At 38.1% G+C, this 25,452-nt stretch overlaps 1 protein-coding gene across 6 annotated transcripts in view; it reads left to right on the top strand.

Annotated features, from left to right (window-relative positions):
• Nucleotides 1-25,452, top strand: part of CNOT4 (CCR4-NOT transcription complex subunit 4) — a 147,898-nt gene that overhangs the window by 58,710 nt on the left and 63,736 nt on the right. For all 6 annotated transcript variants that reach the window (XM_052639271.1, XM_052639275.1, XM_052639270.1 and 3 more), the window contains exons 2-3: nucleotides 10,389-10,654; nucleotides 23,675-23,872. In XM_052639271.1, coding sequence (XP_052495231.1) covers nucleotides 10,481-10,654; nucleotides 23,675-23,872 — 372 coding nt within the window. In that variant the 5' untranslated portion in view covers nucleotides 10,389-10,480. The remainder of the gene's footprint in view (nucleotides 1-10,388; nucleotides 10,655-23,674; nucleotides 23,873-25,452) is intronic.

Here is a 25,452-nt window from a genome sequence, read left to right as displayed (position 1 = left end):
ATCAGGGTCTTTCCCAGTGAGTCGGCTTTTCCCATCGGGTCTCCAAAGTATTGGAGCTTCAGCTCCAGCATCAGTCCTTCCAGTGAATACTCAAGGTTGATTTCCTTTAGAATTGACTGATTTGATCACCTTGCAGTCCAAGGGACTTTCAAGAGTCTTCTCCAGCACCATAATTTGAAAGCATAAATTCTTTGCACTCAGCCTTCTTGATGGTCCAACTCTCATATCTGTACATGACTACTGGAAAAACCATAGCTTTGACTAGATGGACCTTTGTTGGCAAACTGATGTTTCTGCTTTTTAATGTGTTGTCTAGGTTTGTCATAGCTTTCCTTCCAAGGAGCAAGTGGCTTTTAGTTTCATGACTGCAGTCACCATTCACAGTGATTTTGGAGCCCAAGAAAATTAAATGTGTCACTATTTCCACTTTTCCTCCATCCTTTTGCCATTAAGTGATGGGACCGGATACCTTGATCTTAGTTTTTTGAAGTTTGAATTTTAAGCCAACCTTTTCACTCTCCTCTTTCACCCTTATCAAGAGGCTCTTTAGTTCCTCTTTACTTTCTGCCATTAAAATAGTATCATGTGCATATCAGAGGTTATTGATATTTCTCCCGGCAGTCTTAATTCCAGTTAGTGATTCATCTAACCCGGCATTTCTCATGATGTACTCTGCATATAAGTTAAGCAAAGTGTTAGTCGCTCAGTTGTCTGACTCTTTGTGACCCCATGGACTGTGGCCTGCTAGGCTCTTCTGTCCATGGGATTTCCAGGCAAGAATACTGGAGTGGATAGCCATTCCCTTCTTCAGGGGATCTTTCTGACCCAGGGATTGAACCCAGGTCTCCTGCATCACAGGCAGATTCTTTACTGTCTGAGCCACTGGGGTGTCTTAAGTTAAATAAGCAGAGTGACAATGTACAGCCTTGGTGTACTCATTTCCTGATTTTGAACCAGTCCATTGTTCTACGTCCAGTTCTAACTGTTGCTTCTTGGCCTGCAAACAGATTTCTCAGGAGACAGGTAATGTGGTCTGATATTCCCATTTCTAAGAATTTTCCAGTTTGTTGTGATCCATATAGTTAAAGGCTTTAGTGTAGTCAGTGAAGCAGAAGCAGATTTTTTTTTTTTTTAATTCCCTCACATCCAGTCATGGAGAAGGAAATGGCAACCCATTCCAGTGTTCTTGCCTGAAGAATCCCAGGGACAGCAGAGCCTGGTGGGCTGCCGTCTATGGGGTCGCACAGAGTCAGACACGACTGAAGTGACTTAGCAGCACATCCAGTCAATGTTGGCAATTTGATCTCTTGTTCCTCTGCCTTTTCTAAATGTAGCTTGTACATCTGGATGTTCTTGATTCCAATAGTGTCGAAGCCTAGCTTGAAGGATTTTGAGCATTACCTTGCTAGCATGTGAAATGAGCACAATTGTATGGTAATGTGAACAGTATTTAGCATTGCCCTTCTTTGGGATTGGAATGAAAACTGACCTTTTCCAGTCCTATAGCCACTGCTGAGTTTTTCAAATTTGCTGACATATTGAGTGCAGCACTTTAAAAGCATCATCTTTTAGGATTTGAAATGGCTTAGCTGGAATTCCATCACTTCTGCTGTCTTTGTTCATGATAATGATTCCTAAAGCCCACTCCAGGAATCATTCACATTCCAGGATGTCTGGCTCTAGGTGAGTGACCTCACCATCGTGTTTATCCAGGTCATTAGGACCTTTTTTGTATAGTTCTTCTGTGTATTCTTGCCACCTCTTCTTAATCTTTTCTGCTTCTTTTACGTCCTTGCTGTTTCTGTCCTTTATTGCATGAAATGTTTGCTTGGTATCTCCAGTTTTCTTGAAGGGATCTCTAGTCTTTTCCTTATTGTTTTCCTCTTATTTCATTGTATTGTTCACTGTTAAGAAGGCTTTCTTTTCTCTCCTTGCTATTCTCTGGAATTCTGCGTTCAGTTGCGTATATCTTCGCCTTTCTCCCTTACTTTTTGCTTCTCTTCTTTCCTCAGCTATTTGTAAGGCTTCCACAGACAACCACTTCACCTTTTTGCATTTCTTTTTCTTGGGGATGGTTTTGATCACAGCCTCCTGTACAGTGTCATGAGCCTGCATCCATAGTTCTTCAGTCACTGTTTGCCAGATCTAATCTCTTGAATCTGTTTGTCACTTCCACTGTATAATAATCATAAGGGGTTTGATTTAGGTTGTACCTGAATGTTCTAGTGGTTTTCCTTACTTTCTTCAAATTAAGTCTGAATTTTGCAGTAATGAGCTCATGATCTGAGCCATAGTCAGCTCCAGGTCTTGTTTTTGCTAACTGTATGGAGCTTGTCTGTCTTTGGCTGGAAAGAATGTAATCAATATGATTTTGGTATTGACCATCTGGTGATGTCCATGTGTAAAGTAGTCTGTTATGTTGTTGAAAGAGGGTGTTTGCTGTGATCAGTGCATTCTCTTGACAAAATTTTCTAGCCTTTGCCCTGCTTCATTTTGTACTTCAGGGCCAAACAAGGTATCTCTTCCTGCTTTTGCATTCCAATCCTCTGTGATGAAAAGGACATCTTTTTTTGGTATTTGTTTTAGAAGGTCTTGTAGGTCTTCATAGACCCATTCAACTTGAGCTTCTTCGACATTAGTGGTTGAGGCTTAGACTTGGATTACTGTGATGTTGAATGCTTTGCCTTGAAAACGAACCAAGATCATTATTTTGTTTTTGAGAATGCACCCAAGTACTACATTTCAGACTCTCTTGTTGACTATGTGGGCTACTCCATTTCTTGTAAGGGATTCTTGCCCACAGTTGTAGATTAAATTAATTTAATTTAATTTAATTAATCGTAATTAAATTCTCCCATTCCCATCCATTTAAGTTCACTGATTGCTAAAATGTCGATGTTCACTCTTGCCATCTCCTACTTAACTGTATACAATTTACCTTGACCTAACATTTCAGATTCCTATGCAGTATTGTTCTTTATAGCATCGGGCTTTGCTTTCACCACCGGATGCATCCGCAACTGAGTGTCATTTCTGCTTTGACCCAGCCTCTTCATTCTTTCTGGGGCGTTTATCTGTTCTTCACCAGTATCATATTGGACACCTTCTGACCTGGGGGCCTCATCTTCTGGTGTCATACTTTTTGCCTTTTCATACTGTCCATGGAGTTCTCGAGGCAGGAATACTGGAGTAGCTTGCCATTCCTTTCTCCAGTGGACCACATCCATTCCTTTACTTCTTTAATGATTTCCTTTAGTTTTTAACATATTAGAAATGGCTCCTTTGAAGTTTTTGGCTATTAAATCCAGTGTCTTGTGGCTCTGTCAGGAAGTTGTCTGCTTTTTTTTACCCCTGGTGTATGGATTATACTTTCCTGTTTCTTTGCACAGTTGTAATTTCTGGTAGGAAACTGGACATTTTATATAGTATTGTAGTGACTCTGGGTGCTAGTGTCCTTTTCCCAGGGTTTGTTATTATTATTATTTGCTTATTTGTTTAATGCCTGGGTCATTTAATTCAGTGAACTCTGTGACTGTGTTAAGCATCTGTTTGTGTTCCTGGGGGATGCAGACTTGGATATGTCCACATGTATCCTGGGATGACTGTGTTTTGGACAGGGCCCTCTTCCACGCTTTCCTTGACCACATCCAGATGTTAAACTCTACAACCTTGCAAGCGACTGCTCCATTGATTTCAGCAATGCCCTAGGATATAAACTGCTTCTCAGCCTGATTTTTTTTTTTTTTTTTTCCCAATGAGCTCACTCGAAGGCGTAGATTTTTAGGGCACAGCTTGAAGTTTGTTTTGTGACCAGGGGCGGGATCATCCAAGCTGTTAAGAAGAACCTGATTCTCCTTATTCTTCCCTGCAGACTAGCTGGTTTACACTTCATTTAGCCTGTGTCTGACTACTCTCATTTGTCTTTCACCACAAGCTTCCTGATTTTGAAATTGTGCTTGGGTTTGGACTTAAGACTCCATTACAGATGAAGTTGGTTTGGGGGGAAGAGATCCAAAGTTACCAGTTTTAAGACCTGCTTTACCTCCCTGTCAGAATCTCTTGCTGAGCTCTGATACTGAGAAGGAGAGGCAGGGGTGTGTTTTTTTCTCTGTGTGACACTCCCAGTTTAGTAACTGAGCACTCATTGAAAGAGTGTACAGTGGCCTCAAGTCTTGTCTTACCTTTCCTGGTGCAGGATCCCAGCTTTATAAAGTAGCTGGTTGCAGGGCAGTCTGGGTCCTAGTGTTTTCAACATGCAGCAGCAGCAAAGGTGTTCGTTACTGTGAATGGCAGTTGGGTGGAGGAGGGGCCCCTTCACCTATTGGTTGCACTTACCTGGAACTTAGCTACAGCATCAGGTGGCTTTGGGAGGATGAGAAGTGCTGATGTCCTGTCCCTCCTAGGCAGATGCTCTCTGGGTGGTAACTGTTTAGGAGCACCCTGTGTTCTTGGCAGTGCCAACCTGGAGTAGAGTTTCTGTCTCACCGAGCTGAGAAGGGAAGAAAAGAGGGGGCAGGTTTTGGTTCCAATACCACATAGTATTGTTTTTCTTCTTGATTTTCTTGAGTGAGTGTTTCTTCATTTCTCTTGTGCTCTTAGTATTACCAGATACTTCAAATGATTCATTTTAAATAATTTTCAGCAGTTTTGCTGGGGAATGAGGTCATGGAGCCACTTACACTGTCAGTCTGGAAGTAGAACACAGAGAAAACTTCTGAAAATATAAGTCAAATCCACAGCTATTCCTCTCTCTAAAACTCTGGTTCTCTTCATTTATTTTACAAAGAAAGCCAAAACTAGGGAGGTTCAATGTTGATGTTTGGTAGAAACCAACACAATTCTGTAAAGCAGTTATCCTTCAGTTAAAAAATAAATAACTTAAAAATAAAAAGCCAAAACTGTTCTAGTGGCTTGTGATGAATCCTTCCAAGATCCTGAACCCCTACTCTGACCTTATCTAAAATTGTTCTTCTCCTTGCTTATTCTGTTCCAACCACTCTGAATTTGCTGTTCTTCAACCATTTTAGGCAGTTTTCTTTTTGGGGTTTCTCTACTGATTTTTCTTGCCTTTTCTGTTCTTTTCTGACATATCAGTTCAGATCAGTTCAGTTCAGTTCAGTTTTTCACTCATGTCAGACTTTGCAAACCCATGACCTGCAGTAGGCCAGGCTTCCCTGTCCATCTCCAACTCCTGGAGCTTGCTCAAACACATGTCCATTGAGTCAGTGATGCCATCCAACCATCTCATTCCGTGTTGTCCTCTTCTCCTCCTGCCTTCGATCTTTCCCAGCATCAGGGTCTTTTCCAGTAAGTCAGTTCTTCACATCAGGTGGCCAAAGTTTTGGAGTTTCAGGTTTAGCATCAGTCCTTCCAGTGAATATTCAGGACTGATTTCCTTTAGGAGGGACTGGTTGGATCTCCTTGCAGTCCAAGGGACTCTCAAGAGTCTTCTTCAACACCACAGTTCAAAAGCATCACAGTTCTTCAGTGCCCAGCTTTCTTTGTGGTCCAGCTCTTACATCTGTACATGACCACTGGAAAAACCATAGCTTTCATTAGATGGACCTTTGTCAGCAAAGTAATGTCTGTTGTTTTTAGCGTCTAGGTTGGTCATAGCTTTTCTTGCAAGGAGCAAGTGTATTTTAATTTCATGGCTGCAGTCACCATCTCCAGTGATTTTGGACCCCAAGAAAGAAAGTCTGTCACTGTTTCTCCATTTATTTGCCATGGAGTGATGGCACCTGATGCCATGATCTTCGTTTTCTGAATGTTGAGCTTTAAGCCAACTTTTTCACCCTCCTCTTTCACTTTCATCAAGAGGCTTTTTAGTTCCTCTTCACTTTCTGCCATAAGGGTGGTGTCATCTGCATATCTGAGGTTATTGATATTTCTCCCGGCAATCTTGATTCCAGCTTGGGCTTCATGCAGCCCAGTGTTTCTCATGATGTACTCTGCATATAAGTTAAATAAGCAGGGTGACAATATACAGCCTTGACGTACTCCTTTTCCTGTTTGGAACCAGTCTGTTGTTCCATGTCCAGTTCTAACTGTTGCTTCCTGACCTTCATATAGGTTTCTCAAGAGGCAGGTCAGGTGGTCTGGTATTCCTATCTCTTTCAGAATTTTCCAGTTTATTGTAATCTACAGAGTCAAAGGCTTTGGCATAGTCAATAAAGCAGAAATAGATGTTTTTCTGGAACTCTCTTGCTTTTCCCATGATCCAGCAGATGTTGGCAATCTGATCTCTGGTTCCTCTGCCTTTTCTAAAACCAGCTTGAACATCTGGAATTTCACGGTTCATGTATTGCTGAAGCCTGGCTGAAGCCTGGCTTGGAGAATTTTGAGCATTACTTTATTAGCGTGTGAGATGAGTGCAATTGTGTGGTAGTTTGAGCATTGTTTGGCATTGCCTTTCTTTGGGATTGGAATGAAAACTGACCTTTTCCAGTCCTGTGGCCACTGCTGAGTTTTCCAAATTTGCTGGCATATTGAGTGCAGCACTTTCACAGCATCATCTTTCAGGATTTGAAATAGCTCAACTGGAAGCTGAGCTGTGTGGTATTGTACTTACAATTATTATAGGTTTTTTAAAACTATTAAAATATTAGTTTATAGTTCTGTGTATATATTAATTGTAAGGTTTTAATGGAAACTTAAGGTGCTGTTCTTTTTTTTTAATTTTTATTTTGTATTGGGATATAGCCAATTAACAAACAATATTATGATACCTTCAGGTGAACAGTGAAGGGACTCAGCCATAAATATACATGTACCCATTCTCCCCCAAACATCCCTCCCCTGCAAGCTGCCACTTGACACTGATCAGAGTTCCTTGTCCTGTATAGTAGGTCCTCATTGTTTGTCCACTTTAAATATAGCAGAGTGTGCATGACTAGCCCAAACTCCCTAACTATCCCTTCCCTCTAACCCTCCCACTGGCAACCATAGGTTTGTCCTCCAAGTCTGTGAGTCTCTTTCTGAAAGTCCAATTAAGATGCTGTTCTAATTACCATGCAAAACGTGTGTATGTATATGTCATATCTATAAATAGCTTTTCTATTATGTGTAATTATAGTATCCATTCCTGTATAATGTATTCAGGAATGTAATTTCTGTGTAACTGTTCAATGGACTTGTATCACACACATATTTAACTTACCACAAATTCACTGCCAGATTGACAGAAAACTAGAGGATTAATTAATTTAAATATAGCAACCAAATACTTAAAAACCTTTTTTCAAAAGTGCTGTGTATTATATACTGCATTTGTGTATATAGTGTATATTTAATTTTTAATTTTTTAATATATGTAACATAAAGAACTATACAGACAAGAGCTTAGTGATCCAGATAACCATGATGCTGTGATCACTCACCTAGAGCCAGACATCCCGGAATGTGAAGTCAAGTGGACGTTAGGAAGCATCACTACGAACAAAGCTAGTGGAAGTAATGGAATTACAGCTGAGCTATTTTAAATCCTAAAAGTTGATGCTGTGAAAGTGCTGCACTCAATATGCCAGCAAATTTGGAAAACTCACCAGTGGCCACAGGACTGGAAAAGGTCAGTTTTCATTCCAATCCCCAAGAAAGGCAGTGCCAAAGAATGTTCAAACTACTGCACAATTGCACTCATCTCACACACTAGCAAAGTAACGCTCAAAATTTTCTAAGCTAGGCTTCAACAGTACGTGAAGCGAGAACTTCCAGATGTTCAAGCTGGGTTTAGAAATGACAGAGGAACCAGAGATCAAATTGCCAACATCTGTTGGATCATAGAAAAAGCAAGAGAATTTCAGAAAAACATCTACTTCTGCTTCATTGACTCTGCTAAAGCTTTTAACTATCTGGATCATAACAAACTACGGAAAATTCTGAAAGAGATGGAAATACCAGACCACCATACCTGCCTCCTGAGAAATCTGTATGCAGGTCAAGAAGTGACAGAACCAGACATGGAACAATAGACTGGTTCCAAATTGGGAAAAGAGTAGGTCAGGGCTGTATATTGTTAACTTGCTTATTTAACTTATATGCTGAGTACATCATTTGAAGTGCCAGACTGGATGAAGCACAAGCTGGAATCAAGATTGCAGAGAGAAATCAGTTACTTCAGATATCCAGATGACACCACTCTTATGGCAGAAAGTGAAGAGGAATTGCAGAGGCTCATGATAAAAGTCAATTCTTCTACTCTTAGCTTTCTTTGTAGCCCACTCTCACATCCACACATGACCACTGGGAAACCCATAGCTTTGACTAGATGGACCTTTGTTGGCAAAGTAATGTCTCTACTTTTTAATATGCAGTCTATCTTGGTCATAACTTTTCTTCCAAGGAGCAAATGTCTTAATTTCATGGCTGCAGTCACCATCTGGAGTGATTTTGGAGGCCCCCAAAATAAAATCTGTCACTGTTTCCACTCTTTCCCTATCTATTTGCCATGAAGTGATGGGACCAGATGCTATGATCTTAGTTTTCTGAATGTTGAGTTTCAAGCCAACTTTTCACTCTCCTCTTTGATTTTCATCAAGAGGCTCTTTTGTTCTTCTTCACTTTGTCTCACTTGTGTCCGAGTCTTTGCGACCTCATGGACTGTAGCCCGTCGGGCTCCTCTGTCCATGGGATTCTCCCGGCAAAAATTCCCTGAATGGCATACCCTGAATGGCAGCCCACTCCAGTATTCTTGCCTGGAGAATCCCATAGACAGAGGAGCGTGACTGGCTACAGTCTGTGAAGTCGCAAAGAGTTGGACACAACTGAGCGACTAACACTTAAGGCAAGGTACTCTTTTTGCTCGAATTTACTCGGAATTTATTTCAGTGATGATCTCTGCTTTGTGGGGTGACTAACTTTGAGAGGCTGGTGCAGGGAAAATGCTATCTCACTGTTTACTAACTAAAGAGGTTGATCATCTTTTTGTATGTTGTAATCATTTGTACTTCTTTGGTGAACTACTGATCGTATTCTATTCTCATCTTTTCTTCTGACTTATTTGGCTTTTAAACATTGCTTGTAAGATTCCTTTGTATATTCAGGACAGTAACGCTTATAAACAGTGAATATATCCTTTATTCTGTTGCTTGCCTTTAATTTTGACTTTCTGTTTTTACTTTGCTAAGTTGATTATATTTATCTTTTATGAATTTATGTTTTTTTCTTAGGAAGACTTTCTGTATCCCAAGTTTTTAAAAACTCTATTTTCCTCTAACACTTCAATAGTTTATTTCACCGTAAACTCTTTAGATAGATTATCTGAGATTTATTTTGATTGCAGTGTGAGAAGGCTATATACTGTTTCTTTCTCAAAACAGATAAAGCAGGATCCTGTTACTCTTTATAAATTGGGTCCATCCTTGCCATATTGATGTTATGTCTCTTTTATCAAATATTGAAATCTAATTCATGGTCTGTTTCTAAATTCCTTATTTAGTTTTTTTGATCTTTTGTCTGTTTTTGTATCAGTATCAAATTATTTGTTACTATAGCTTTGTGGTACAGTGCAATATCCGATAGCACAAATTCCCAAGTTCCCCCTTTGAAAAGTTTCAAAGCATTTCTAATGCATTTACTCTTTCGTGTAAACTTTAGAATTAATTTGTCAAATTAGATAAACAAAAATCTGTTATTTTGACATAACATTTTAATAGTGACTTTGCCTAAAATTTTCAATTCTCCATAATCTAAAAAGATAAATTATTTAATATTTTAAAAGACTCTGAAACATGGAGGTCTATGTGTTCTCTTTCTCCTTTCTCTAGGCTTTTAGTAGCATTTCTACAATGAAAAGGAATATTTTCATTTGTTTAACATGTGCTTATTTTCCCAGAAATGAAATTTTTATTGGCATGTTAATACCTGTTTAATTGTAAACAGCTAGCTTCTGTGGCACATTTTTTCAGCTCTTATATTTTCTGTGGTTTTGGTTTGATATTAACACGTAATGAACATCAAAAGCCTCTCCTTTATTAAATTTATTTGTAAATTAGGACATTTTAGATTACCATAATACTCTTAGTTATGTGGCAGTATTATTACTACTAGCTTTTAGGTCAAAGATAAGACAGTTTAAATTTAGAATATGTTTTAAGAAGAATGTGCTTCTGTATAGTATTTATTACTCTAAAATGTGCTATGATTAGTACTGGTTTTGTATTAAATGTTTCAGCTAAAAGAGGAACTTTTTTCTTTCTGTTGAATCAAAAAAGTTAACAACCTCTTAGGTCTTTTATCTTGGCATGCAAAATGCTCAGAATTCCATCTTCTGAGATGACAGCAAAAATTGATCTGATTAATACTTTCATTGTTGATAATATGATTCTTGATTGTTGAAAATGCCCTTGTTTTTCAGTAGTAAGCAATATATTTTGTTTTTTCTCATGCAGGTCTTTGAAGTTCTACAGTTTAGTTCTCAGTGCTGAACTTCCTTCTCCCTTAAATTATTATAAACTTTTGCTGCTGTTTAATAAAAGTGAAGATGTCTCGCAGTCCTGACGCAAAGGAAGACCCTGTGGAATGTCCTCTTTGCATGGAGCCCTTGGAGATAGATGACATCAACTTTTTCCCTTGCACCTGTGGCTACCAGATCTGCCGCTTTTGTTGGCATCGAATTCGCACTGATGAAAATGGGCTTTGTCCTGCATGTAGAAAGGTAAATGCTCCAAAATAGCTTTGTGTTTAGTTTTTTCCCCCATGCCTATGAGCAAGTAGATTTTAATAGAATCTACACAACTCAGGTGAGATAAAGTGTGACATTATATTCTTAAGATATCATGAAGTGTAAAGAACACTGCCCTGGGAATCAGAGTCTCAACATTATGGTTAACTAAGTATATTACCTTGCCGAAGTCATAGAACCTCTCTGGTTGGCCTTTAGTTTTCTTATCTGAGGAGATTGACAGTCAGTGGTGGTGGTGGTGGTTTAGTCGCTAAGTTGTGTTTGACTCTTGTGACCACATGGACTGTAGCCTGCCAGGCTCCTCCATCCATGGGATTCTCCAGGCAAGAATACGGGAGTGGGTTCTCATTTCCTTCTCCAGTGGATCTTCCCAACCCAGGAATTGAACCCGGATCGCCTGCACTGCAGGCAGATTCTTTACCAAGGATTAGGAGTAGTGAGAGGCAGTAGACTTAGACAGGATGATGTCAGATTGGAAAAACACAGTCAGTTTTACATCTGGGGAGAAATTTACTTTAGTTTTCTAGTACAAAATAGAGAAGTTTTGATGTTTACTGAAAAAGAGTGTGATTTAAAATGACAAGAGAAATCTTGGTTCAGAAGGTAACACTTACTCATTTGTTGACAATTCAAGGCTGACGGTGCTATCCCTATCGTACACTCAAGGAAACTAGGCCTTCGAAGCAATTTGTCTAAAGCATCGACTGATGGGTAGTAGGTTCGGTGGTCAAATTTAAGTCCTTTGAATCCCTTCTAAATAAAAAAAAAAAAATCTATGATTTTTAAAGTAATTTTCTGGGTCTGGTTGTTTTACTAAGCAGATACAGCAGTTATAGTGTAGTGAATGACGTATTAGAATGAGTAGAATTGCTGCATCTCTCTTTTGAAGGTCTTTCTTTATTTGTTGCTTTAGGGGTTAATGCAAATATCTATTTTTTGCCTTCTCTTTAATGTCTGTGTATGATTTAAGCTTTCTTTTCTTTCTACCCATTAAAAGAGCTGTTGGGTTTATTATTACCAAATTTTGATAAAGTAGAAATGTGTTTCAGATACCTGCATTATTTAAAAAAGAAAGAAATTAACAACCAGAAACTCAGAAGACAATGCATTGTCCAGTCTTTTATTTAAAATCTAGTGGGCAGTTAACATATGTTATATGAATGAAAAAAGGTGAGATCTATTTAATGTTAATTAATGTAGTTACAAAACTATATATATATGTTTTTTAACAATACAAGTAGAAGAGTTGAGGATGACAGCAAGATTTTGAACTGAACAACTAGAAGTAGAGAATGGCTGTTAACTGAGATGGGGAAGACTGTAATAGGAATAGATTTTTTGAGAATATCAGGAATTTGGTTTCAAATATGTTAGGTTTGAGATTACTATTAGAGATGTAAATGGAGGTGGTGAATAGACAGGTGATTTTATTCAAGTTGGTTTGGATATGGAGTTACAAATTTGGAAGTTAATATATAGAATGTTTTTGCAAATTAATGACACTGAGTGAAATCACAAGAGAGAGTCAGTGGAAAAGATGTGAGATTATGCTTTCCAACATTTATAGAAAAAGAAAAAAAATCCAGATTAAAGAAATACGAGATGCGTCATTTATCGTAAATAGACCAGGAGTATTTTTTTCCTTCCTGTTGATTTAATATCCACAACTCTTAGAACCTCTCCTTAGTCTCTTAACTATCAGACCTTGCTCATACCCATCTCATGGCGTGAGTTGTGGAATGCAGATAGTACAGGTCAGGCAAAGTCTTCGAATCTGACTTAGCTTTGCTGGACAGTGCTGGACACCCAAAATTATGAAGCTATCCATCTCAGTCAGGGACCAGAAGATCTTTACATCTCTGGAGACCAGCTTCAGTGGTTATGTTAACACAGAAGGAAACCACAGGTGTTTCTGGAGAGGACCATGAAGCTATAATTTACATGTAGCCCAACCCTGCGGGCAAAATCTGTTGAAGGCATTCTGTGAGATGGCCAATTGAGATGATTTAAATAAACTTGGAGATGCAAGTGGGGGCTAGTCAAAGCCAGTGCCTGATTTTGGCCCACAAGATGATACCTGTCTTTTTGCAGAAAGGACCTCTTTTGTTTACATCGCTTTGAAAAGCAGAGAGAGGAAGGTTATAAAAACATGAAGTTGAACATTTCTGTGTGGTCCTAGTTGCTTAGCTTGGTGGGGTCACGAAGACCTTAGTGCTTCCCTAAACATAGGCACAGGTCATTCTTTAGACTGCTTTTGCATGTCCTTTCAGTGCAGCATACCTGAGAAAAATACCTGGTGGAAACAGCAGGTGTGGGAATATGGGTGGTACACGGACGTAGCACCATACAGTGTTGATTCTCATGAAAATTAGAGACTGGTCAAGGAAATGAAAACTTCAACAAATGTGTTATTTTTACCTCAGAAATAATGGAAGCTACTGCATCCATGAAACAAGAATAAGATGGTATAAAAAAATTCAGTGAACAATAAACAGTTATTGAAAATTAAATATGATAGCAGAAATAACTCAAGGAAAGAGTTTTAGGATGAAGTTGAAATGATCTCTTAACAAGTAGTGTGAAAAGCAAAGAAGACTATTTGACAGAAGAGAGAACTTTGATTTGAGGATCAGTCCAGAAGGTCACATGCCAAATAAGTTAGTGTTCTAAGAAGAGACTACAATGATAGAGAGGAAAATCATCTTCAATAATACGACTGAAGAATATTCCCAGGACCAAAGGATATATTTTCATATTAAAAAGAAACAAAAGAATACAAAAATATTAATTTAAAAAGGTACATATATTATGTTCCTTATAGTATTATTTACAGTAAAAAAGTTATGAAAGCAATATAACTGTCCATCAGTGGATGAATGGATAAAGAAGATGCGGTGTGTACACACACACACTCACTGACTCACTCACCCTCGGAATATTACTCATCAAAAAGGTAGGATCTTGCCATTTGCAACAGCATGGGTGAACCTTGAAGGGTCAATGCTAAGCGAAATAAGTTAGAGAAAGACAAATACTGTATGATTTCACTCATATGTGGAATACATAAACAAAGCAAGATAAATGAACAAACAAAATAAAAACACAGATACAGAGAACAGGGTAATGGTCATCAGAGGGGAAAGGGTAAAGAGGGAGGGTGAAATGGATAAATGGCATCAACTGGTGACAGAAACTAAATTTTTGGTTGTGAGCATGCTGTATGGTACACAGAAGTAGAAATAAAACGTTGTACACATGAAACTTACAGAAGGTTATAAACTAGAGTTACCTCAAAAAAAAAAGAGAAAAAACCCCAAGAATCAAAAATGCCTATCAAGTGCCAGGCACAAACTTTTTAAATAATAATTGTTTAGGTATTAAACAAAGTCAAGGACCTTTTTAAAAGTATTTATTTATGGCTGCACTGGGTCTTTGTTGCTGTGTGCAGGCTTTCTCGAGTTGTGGCGAGCAGGGCTTGCTTCTCTCTCTTGCAGTGTATGAGCTTCTCATTGCGGTCAGAGCACAGGCTCTAGGCACGTGCACTCAGCAGTTGTCGCACCCTTGCTTACTTGCTCTGTGCCATGTGGAATCTTCCTGGACCAGGGATTGAATCCGTGTCCCCTGCATTGGCAGGCAGACTCTTAACTACTGTACCCTCAAGGAAGTCCCACAAACTTTTATTTCTAAATATCAAAATACCAAAGAGAAAGAGGTTCTACAAGTTTCCAAAAAAAAAAAATTGCACATAAAAGATCAGGAATCGGTCGTTTCAGACTGATATGTGGGTAGCTAAACGTTAGCCTTTCCACATAAGTTTTTAAATTCATTTGTCATTTTGTACAAAAAGCCTACTGGAATTTTGATTGAGATTGCATTGAGTAGACAGGTCTATTTGAGGGAAAATGATATCTTAAAAATGTTGACTTATGTAGTTCATGCGGAGAAGGCAATGGCACCTCACTCCAGTACTCTTGCCTGGAAAATCCCATGGACGGAAGAGCCTGGTGGGCTGCCGTCCATGGGGTCACGAAGAGTTGGGCATGACTGAGCAACTTCACTTTCACTTTTCACTTTCATGCGTTAGAGAAGGAAATGGCAACCCACTCCAGTACTCTTGCCTGGAGAATCCCAGGGGCGGCGGAGCCTGGTGGGCTGCTGTCTGTGGGATCGCACAGAGTCGGACATGACTGAAGCAACTTAGCAGCAGCAGCATGTAGTTCATGAATAAGGTTTCTTTTTCTACATTTCAGAAACACTGTTCTATAGTTGCAGTGTACAGAGTAGTACAGCATGTTTTGTTATATTTGCCTATGACTGTTTTATGTTTTTTGAGCTGTGGCACATGATATGCCTTTTAAGATTTCATTGTCTAATTGTTCATTTTTATAGGTAGAGTAATTGATTTTTGTTAAATAGATTTATTGGGATTTTCTAAATAGATGGTTACACCTTGTGTAAATTAAGACAGTTTTATTTCTTTTCAGTCTTTATTTTTTAAAAATTATTTTTCTTGCCATATCGCACTTGGATAAGTTGGACATGACTTAGCGACTGAACAACAGCAAAGCTCTACACTGTAATCTTGGATGAAAGTGTTACAAGCACATATCCTTGCTTGTTTCCAATCTTATTGGGAAGGCACCGAGTATTTCATTATTAAGTGTGTCACCATTTTTTTGTAGATGGTCTGTATCTGGTTGAGGACATTTGCTTTTATTCTTTGGTTACTGAGTTTTTAATCATGAGTGGGTGTTGCATTTTGTCAGTGCCTTTTCTGCTTCTGTCGAGGTGATCGTGTGTTACCTCCTTTGTTCTGTAGAAACAGTGTTTTAGGTTGATTGATTTTTTTTTTTTAATCAACCTTCCCTCCCAAGGGTAAATCTTGTTTGGTTTGTGTGTCATGATGTGTTATCCTTTTTATTTTCAATTTTCTAATATTTTCATAAGGAGTTTTATATCTGTGCTATGAGAGGTATTTATCTGTGGCTTTCTTTTATATTGTTTTTAGATTTGGTACCAAAGAAATACTTGCCTCAGAAGTGTTTCCTCCTCATCTGTATTCTGAAAGAGTGTACATGTGACTGGTGTTAATTCTTTTTGATTTCCTTCCCAGATTCACTGTTGACATTCTATCAGGAGGGCTATTATGAAAACTGGGTACCACAGGATTCTTCTATATTGATTTCTGGAACTCTCTTTGTATTAGTTCACTCTTTGTGGTATTTTTGCCCTGTAAATTTCAGTTGCTTCAGCCTCTTCAAATTTTGAACACTGTCCCTTCTGCTCATTGTGACTGTTAGAACCAGTGCCAGGGTCCAGTAAGTGCCAGAAGAGCAGAAAACTGGGACACTCATGGTTTTTATCTGCCTTATTTCTTTTCTCTCAGAGGTCATAGATCTGCTTGCTGTTCATTCCCTGTTGTTCAGTGTCTGAAAACAGTTAATTCATACATTTTGTTTAGTTTTCTAGTTGTTTATGCTGGTATCCCTAGTCTGTTAACCATCTAATCTGCCATAGCTGGAGGTGAAAGTGTATAAATAATATTTGAACTTTGTAATAATGTAATTATGACTATTGGCCTAACGAAATTAGAATGGAAGGTTAGAAAGTGGGCTTGGAATATGTTGTTAGACTGGCTGAAAGAAAGCTAAATCTTGATTTTGCATAATATAATAATATTTAATACTGAAAAAATCAAGAAGTGGTAGTACAAGCATGTTATTTAGTGATGTGATAGTAAATGACAAAGGAATCATGTGAAATAATAAACAGCTTATTTATAGGGGGAGGCAGCTGTTGAGGGGGCAGCATATAGGGGACTGCTCTATTTCCTGATAAACCTTGTAGAACTGTTTGACTGGGAACACGTAAGAAATAGATCATGAAACTAGGGGGGTGAAAAGAGTGGACAAATGGAAACCATAGGAAAGAAAGTATGATAGTACTGATACTCAGTTCAGTTCAGTTCAGTCTCTCAGTCATGTCCGACTCTTTGCGACCCCCATGAATCGCAGCATGCCAGGCCTCCCTGTCCATCACCAACTCCTGGAGTTCACTCAGACTCAGACTCGGTCATAATCAGATTCAAGATTAACACATTCTGAAAGTAGTTAAAGAGGATATTTTTCTTACTGATGAAAGATCCCCTAGAGTCATAAAACTTTTATTTACATAGTAGAGCTTTGAAGTATATTGAGCTGATGTAAATACCAGGAAAAACTGCACCCACTTTCATAATCGAGGGGCTTCTAATTTCTGTAGTTTAGAACTATGTCACACAGAGTCAGACACGACTAAAGGGACTTATTAGCACAGATGCACACATGAAGTACACAGAAGGAATGTAAAATTTGATTAACACAGCAAGTATGTGTGTTTGTGCACACATACAACTTTGTACAAATAAATTTGTACAAAACTTTAAAATACAGTGTATTGGGCACAAAAATTGACTATCGATCAGTTCCAAAATGTAAAACTCACTTGTGTATTTCTATTTATTCTGCTTGAGGTTTGTAGGGCTTTTTGCATCTGTGGATTTGGTGAATTTCATTGTTGCTGTTCAGTCGCTAAGTTGTGTGTGACTCTTTGAGACCCCATGGACACAGGCCAGGTGTCCCTGTCTTTCACTATCTCCTGGAGTTTGCTCCAATTCATGTCTAGTGAGTTGGTGATGCCATGCAACCATCTCATCCTCTCTTGCCCTCTTCTGCCTTCAGTCTTTCCCAGCACCAGGGTCTTTCCCAATGAGTTGGCTCTTCACATCAGGTGGCCAAGGTATTGGAGCTTCAACATCAGTCCTTTCAATGCATAGTTAGGGTTGATTTCCTTTAGGATTGACTGGTTTGATCTCTTTGTTGTCCATGGGACTGTCAAGAGTCTTCTCCAGCCCCAGAATTCAAAATCATCAAATCTAGAGTTTCATTAGTTCAGGAAAAAATTAAGCTGTTATCTAGTAAGCTGTTGCCGTTATTCTCTTTCCTCTCTTTCTGGGACTCTGATTAAATATTTTCCAGTTCTTCTCACTATTGGCCATGTCTTTTAATCTCTTTTTTGTTTCTTTCTCTTCCTTTAATGCATTATAGATGATTCCTTCTAATCAATTTTTTTAGGTCTAGTCTCAGTTCAGTTCAGTCACTCAGTTGAATCTGACTCTTTGTGACCCCATGGACTGCAGCATGCCAGGTTTCCCTGTCCAACTCCCAACTTACCAACTCCCAGAGCTTGCTCAAACTCATGTCCATCGAGTTGGTGATGCCATCCAAACACCTCATCCTCTGTCGTCACCTTCCCCACCTGCCTTCAGTCTTTCCCAGCATCAGCGTCTTTTCAAATGAATCAGTTCTTCACATCAGGTGGTCAAAGTATTGGAGGTTCAGCTTCAGCATCAGTCCTTCTAGTGAATATTCAAGACTGATTTGATTTCCTTTAGGATTGACTGCTTTGATCTCCTTGCAGTCCAAGGGACTCTTAAAAGAGTCTTCTCTCACACCACAGTTCAAAAGCATCAATTCTTCAGCGCTCAGCTTTCCTTATAGTCCAACTCTCACATCCATACATGACTACTGGAAAAACCATAGCTTTGACTAGATGGACCTTTGTTGGCAAAGTAATGTCTCTGCTTTTTAATGTGCTGTCTAGGTTGGTCATAGCTTTTCTTGCAAGAAGCAAGCGTCTTTTAATTTCACGGCTGCAGTCCCCATCTGTAGTGATTTTGGAGCCCAGGAAAATAAAGTCTGTCATTGTTTCCATTGTTTCCCCATCTGTTTGCCATGAAGTTCTGGAATCTGATGCCATGAACTTCGTTTTTTGAATGTTGAGTTTTAAGCCAGCTTTTTTGCTCTTCTCTTTAACTTTCATCAAGAGCCTCTTTAGTTCCTCTTTGCTTTCTGCCATGAGGTGGTGTCATCTGCATATCTGAGGTTATTGTTATTTCCCCCTGCATGCTTGATTCCAGCTTGAAGTCATCTAGTCCGGCATTTTGCATGATGTACTCAGCATGTAAGTTAAATATTATATAAGGCCTAGTCTACCGAATTTTAAAATTTTGTTTTCCATTTCTAGAAGTAATGTATGTTCTTTTTTGCTACTTGATTTTTTAAAGAAGATTTTTATACCCTGCAGATATTTTCAAGTTTGTCATATATTTGTTTAAACAGATAATCATTCTTGTTTTAAAATCTGTCCAATAATTCCAGTTGCTGAAGTCCGTGAGGGATGTTTCTGCTGGTTGTTCTTCATGTAGATTTCTTTCTTTCTGTGATTTATGGTCTGTATCGGCTTCGAGGTTGTCACTGAGTTATTTGTGCGTTTCTCTGAGGCCCAGGATAAATTTACCGTCCTGTAGATAGGCTTTGGTTTGCCTTCTGCTGGAACCTGTGAACATTGCCATTAGGGATGCCTTAATCTTTTGTTCTCTCAGGTGCACATCTTCCCTGGGGCTGGTTTCAGCTTTTCTAGGATGGTTTTTTCCTTCACCCTTTTCCTTTTTTCTTACCTTGTTCTGACCTTTCTGGAGTCTGTACTTAACCCTAAAAGAATATGAGCCCTTTGGGGGTGAACTGGTCTCAGCTTATCATGGGACTGATCTCCCCAGAACTCTTCACCGTGGACTAGTTTTGGATTTTGAATGCTGTGCTTCTTCCCTCATTTGTCCTTCTCTCCCATTGGTTGTTACTCAGCCTTTCTGCTTATCTCTTTGGGTTTTGACTTTTATCCAGAAATTTGCTTGGGACTTCACCACTGCAGATCATTATTGTTTTTAAGATGTTGGTTTGAAAAGTTTTACCCAGTATTTTTCATTGTCTTTAGCAAGAGGAAAAGATGAAGCTGTAAATGCATTTATTAGAAAATGAAGAGCAAAAATAAATGAGCTTATTTCCAGGTTAAGAAACTAGGAAAAGAATAAACATTATGACAGTAGAAAGTAGGGATTAAGTAGAATTTAATGAAATAGGAAAGCTGTATTTCCATAAAAGTTGGAGCTGGTTCTTTGAAACAACCAATAAAATAATCAAAGTCCTGGTAAGTCTGATTAGAAAATAAAACGGATGACACATCTAAATATACATGTAAATTGGGAATAAAAGTGGAAGCATAGCTACACATATGAAAGGAATTAAGTGATTATATTAAAGACTATAAACCATCTTAATTAGTAGTTTGGCAATCTGTTGGCAAATTAACACTACTAAAAATATTTTGCACATTTAAAATGCTTCTCCATAAGTATCCTATTTATCACTAGTTTGTCACATGCAGTAGAAAATTTTAAAGAAAAATTTTTTGCTTATAGCTTTTTATTTGATCCTGTATTCCTAGAATATTAGGTTTAACATTATGTGTTTCAGTCAAAAAGTAGACCAGATGTATTTTTCTTTATATTCATTTTTAGTACTAAGGTTACTAGTTTTGTGAGTCACAGTGTTTTTCTGCAGCTGTTCAAATTATGTGTTTTCATCTCCCATCTTTAATCTAGCTTCTTTCCTCATCTTACTGTATCAGATGATTAATTTTCTATTGGATTTGTAGAGTAGGTATTTAATGGTGGTGTGTGTGAAGGGGGAACCATCATAGAATGTGTGCTTTACCAACTTTTTATGAAACCTTTAGACAGGTTGAGACTAATAAAATTTTGTATATTTTTCATTTGTGTTTAGGTTAAATTACCAGATTTCTATTATCTGAAACAATTTATTTAATTCTTCCTAACAACAGAGATGCAGATTCACAAATATGTTGATTAAAAAGTTAGTATTTATAACCTCTTTTAAGTTGCCTGGAGTAAGAGGATTTTGGAGGATAAATCATAATAAACTAATTTATCTTGTTCTCCTGTAGTGGTATCTTTCTGTATTGGTATGTGTAATCTATCATTATATAAGCAGTTATAGTCCAGAGCGACTGAACTGAACTGAACTGAAAGTTGCCTTTGAAGACTGATAGAAGTGTTAATTTCCACAGAAAAAACTTGGAGTAATATAGAAAAAGACTGGGGCAACCAGTGTTACAAACTCAATATAATGATACATCAGTAATACACTTTATGAGAATTGATACCACAACCTGATTTTTGGTCATTTTCATTCTCCATTTATTGGAGGTGTTTATATTATTTTGCATCATCTTTTATTAGGATTTTACAATGTCAGAGATGGCTTGCAAAGAAAAAAACCTGAATGCTTGTCAAATCTTCATGTTCTCAGAAAAGTTACACTAGTGTTTCTCAGACTCTCTCTGATGCAGAACCACATGTGTCCCCGCGCCCGCCCCAGCACAGCCTGCTGGGAACTGACACAGGTTCTGTTGAGCGCACCTAGTACCCAGCTTGTGTCACGTGATTTACCACCCAAGCTTGATAACAACCACACTGATAAATATCTTATTCTTCAGAGCCCACTGATGACATACTTGAACATTGTGGAAATGTTAAGTTGCTGTAAAAGTTTCCAAGTGCTTTTTCTCAATTTTTACACTTATCATGGACTGCTAGAAAGATGCACGGACCAGGCTTTGAAATGGCTCTGGGAACAATCTAAAGGCTCGATCGACTCAGGGAGTGGATTATCACCACTACACATGTTAGTGAAGGGCAACAGCTTTCAAATAAACTTAATAAATGCTCTAAAAGGAGCTTTCCAGAAATCCTGTGGTAGAAAATAGCAAATGAAAATGTAAGTGATATTGTGGAAAGGTATTTAAATTGGTTTGTATGTAGTTCATTTTTATACTTTGGCCTCTGTAGTTTTAAATAGTTTCATGGGATTAATATCATCCAGGCAGATGGATTGATTTGAAAAAAGATAAGTACAGAAGTGTGAGTATAGAATAGAGAGAAAAAATTTAAATAGGCACGGTTACATCGGTTGAAGAATTGAATTTATTGCAATAGATCTCTAACCATTTAGTTCCTCAAATTAAAATGTAAGAACTCTTTGAAATAAGATTTTTTTTAAAAAAGAAAATTAGTAGTGCTGAATTTCTAATTCTAGAAGTAGCTTGGTATTAATGTGGCAAATATTAGTAAGCTCCTAAAATGTATGACACAAACTATATATTTGACCCTGGAATAAAACCCTTAGGTCATGCAAAAGTCAGGTAAATTACTGAGTCAGCTATTTTATATGCCTCTTACTCACTAGTATGTTGGAGTATGCCAAAAAGGACCAATTAGCTAAAAGATTCAAATTTCTAAATGTGGGAATTGAATGGAATGGGCACTTACATTCTACAGGACCACTAAGAGTTATGGCTGAATATTTAAGAACAGGAGTTTTGGAGACTTTATGCAATTACTAGTAAAAATAATGGAACAGGAAAAGAAATCTCATCTCTTAATTGCCTTCAGCATTACTCAGAGTGTGCACACATATTGGAGGGTGTTGTTTTTTTTTTAGTTAATTTTTTTAAACTTATGTATGGAAAAGAGGAAAGTAACTTTACGTTAAAGGCATGCACGGTGCCGTGCTTGTGGAGACTCGCTTCTCTTGTCCTCATTCCCACTTTTTTTCTTGACAGCAGCGTTTCTGTCAATCCCAGGTTCTGATATTCTGATAGGCACAGTTTCCCATTTCTGGGATCTCTTCACATTCAGCTTTACATGTTACTATTTAGTGTGTTCCATCTTCCATTTATTATTAGCCTTTTTGTTAATACAATTGTCTCTTGTATCTGTGGGGGACTTTTTTCTAGGAACAGCCCCCTCCACGCCACTTGCACAGATACCAAAATCCGTGGATGCTCAGGCTCCTCATATAAAATAGTGTAGTGTTTGTGTGTAACTTACACACATCCTCCCACGTAATTTAAATCATCTCTAGATTATGTATAGTCTCTAATATCTAATGTAAATGCTGTATAAATAGTTGTAAATATAATGTAAATGCTATTAAATAGTTCCTAGGTGCATGACAAATTCAAATTTTGGTTTTTGGAACTTTTTTTCTAGAATTTATTTCCCCCAAATAGTTTCATTTGGTTGAATCTGAGGATGTGGAACCTGTAGAGGGCCAGCTGAAATAATAACTGGTTTATTGAATGCTTCTGTGCAGGACACAGTTTTAATCACTTTATAAGTGTGTTGCCTTTTTAAAATTCTCACAGAAACCCTCTGAATAAAGTACTGTGATTCCCATTTTATGGAAGACTGAGGCAGACAAATTGCATAACTTAGCCAAAGTCTCTCAGTAAAGAAAAATCCAAGATTCAAAGCCAGTTTGCAGCTATCATTCAGGCTATCGGTAGTCTTGGCATTAGCAGTAGGAATGAAAACAAAATTGTAATGATGAGAGAGAAAAACATTACAGTGGTGTAATTGCTAGTATTTATTGAGGGATTATTGTGGGCCAGTTACAATAATTGCTTACGAGTGTTATTTTTATATCAGCCTTTTAAGATTATTTTCATTTTACTTACACGGGTACAGAGACATAGAGTTCTGTTGACTTGTTTAAAGCCATGTGGATAGTAAGTGCTGAAGCTAAGTTCAAACTGCTGAGCCAGAGTATCTGTGTATTGTTTGTTTGCCCATCTCCTTTGACAGGAAATGTCTACCTATTAAAGAATAAGTACTTCATTAATCTTCAAACACATAGTATGTTTTCATTAAATATTTGTTGATTGTAATACAGTAAATCCATATTTAGATGATATTTTGTACTCTTTGCCCCTTACATAATACCTTAAAAGCTTAATTTTTCTGTAAACTCTGTACTAGGCATTGTTGGTAATACCAGGTTGGTTTTTTTTTAAATTTTAGAACCTTTGGTGATACTTAAGTTTTAGCACTAAAAGTGGTTTTAAAAGTATTTAAAAACACATTTAATTTATGTAACATTTAACTTATATTAAATAAAATGTTTAGAAGATTAGAAGATTCAGAAAAAGGGAGATGTAGCAAATAACTGCATACACATCATCCAGCATTTGGAAATTCTATATTCATAGTTTTCTGTTCATTTAATGCTAACTTCTGTGTTTGTTTTATGTCTAAAGCCATATCCAGAAGACCCAGCAGTTTATAAACCACTCTCCCAGGAAGAACTGCAAAGGATAAAGAATGAGAAAAAACAGAAACAAAATGAGAGAAAACAGAAAATATCAGAAAATCGCAAACATTTGGCTAGTGTACGTGTTGTACAAAAAAACCTCGTCTTTGTTGTAGGTCTGTCTCAGCGCCTAGCAGACCCAGAGGTAAGTTGTCTTCTCTTTTCTTTCTCAACTTGGCATTTTTTCTTTTTGTTTATTTGGAAATAGTAGCTGGCCCTGCCCAAAGGCAGGATTTACCTGAAAATTCTAAAACTTAGAAGATAATGGGAAATTATTTTTTAATAATCACTAAGAAACCAGTGACAGCTGTGATCTTAGGCCAGTGTCTTAATCTTTCTTGGCTCATTATCTTCCGTTGTGAAACTGGGCAGTTGAATTAGATCTCTGAAGTCCCCTTCAGTGCTCATAGTCTGTGGAAGTTGGATAGTGTCTCTGTTGTGCTCTTAAGGCTCATGTGACATGACTACTGTTTCTTTCCTCTTTTCTGTAGCTGTATTTAGGACCAACAGTGGAGATGTACTTTCATGAACCCACCAGAGATCTGTATTTTTTTTTTAAATCATGCTGAAGTGGTGAACCTTGATTATAAAACAGTGATAGAATTGTTACTCTACTGTGTCATCATTCTTTATTCATTCATTTTAAGCCAATTTTGGGGAAGGAGAGAGAATTCAGAGGGAAACAGTGGTTGAGATTCTTTGTCATTCGTTGAAAGCAGGGGAGGTCTTAACCCTTTGGTTTATTACTTAACTCTTCTCTCCTTCCTCTACCAGGCTTATTAGAGTAATGTTGAACTCATTACTTTCCTTAATGCTCTTGGATACATGTCTGCTAATGTCTGGTTCCTGATATACCAGGAGATGCTGACTAGATTGTTGGGAAGGCAAACAGAAACTGAATGGCAGCCAGAATGTTCACTTAAGTTGGACAGAACTGGATTTGCGGGATCTGTCGGAAGTACTCCTAGAGAAGGGTTTATAGAAATGCTCAGGACGGCAGCAATCAGAGGAAGGATTATAGTGAATATGCTTAGGGAGGCGGCAATCTTTGAACTGGTCTAAGAGGGCTAAAGGCGCCAGAAGGAGGAAACACAAGGCGTCTAAAAATTGATTTTGTAAAAATCAGTTTAGAAAGAATAAGAAATATTTATTGCTGATTAGTTAACTATGTATTGATGCTGTGAAGGGCTTCAAGATCTGCAGAGAACATCAGGGTGGCCTTACTAAGAAGTCTCTGTCATTGGTAACAATTGGGGAGGCAGCTCATGAATTACTAGGGTCTTGGTCCAAGATACCCTTTGGCTATCTTTGTCTATACCCTTTGGCTCAGAGGGTAAAGTGTCTGCCTGCAATGCAGGAGACCTGGGTTCAATCCCTGGGTCAGGAAGATCCCCTGGAGAAGGAAATGGTAGCCCACTCCAGAGAAGCCTGGTAGACTGCAGTCCATGGGATCACAAAGAGTCGGACACGACTGAGCGACTTCACTTTCACTTTCAGGTCCAAGATGCTGGCATTAGTGGACTACAGCGATCTTCAAGAGACGAGGTTTCTTCCAAAACCAAAGGGGTGGATCTAGAGTTGATACTTTAATAAATGATAAGGAAGGAGCTTATTTTAGGCCTGTGATTTGACCTCAGCAGCCAGTTCTCCCTTTTTCCTAAATCATACAGCATTTAACTTCCCAGAAAGGCAGAATCCTGTTACACTCTTGAACACTGCCACAAC

The sequence above is a fragment of the Budorcas taxicolor genome, chromosome 4 (genome assembly GCF_023091745.1).
Source record: "Budorcas taxicolor isolate Tak-1 chromosome 4, Takin1.1, whole genome shotgun sequence".
NCBI classification, from domain to species: domain Eukaryota; kingdom Metazoa; phylum Chordata; class Mammalia; order Artiodactyla; family Bovidae; genus Budorcas; species Budorcas taxicolor.
Note: the sequence above shows the minus strand (reverse complement) of the source record. Positions and strands in the feature narration are given on the sequence as shown.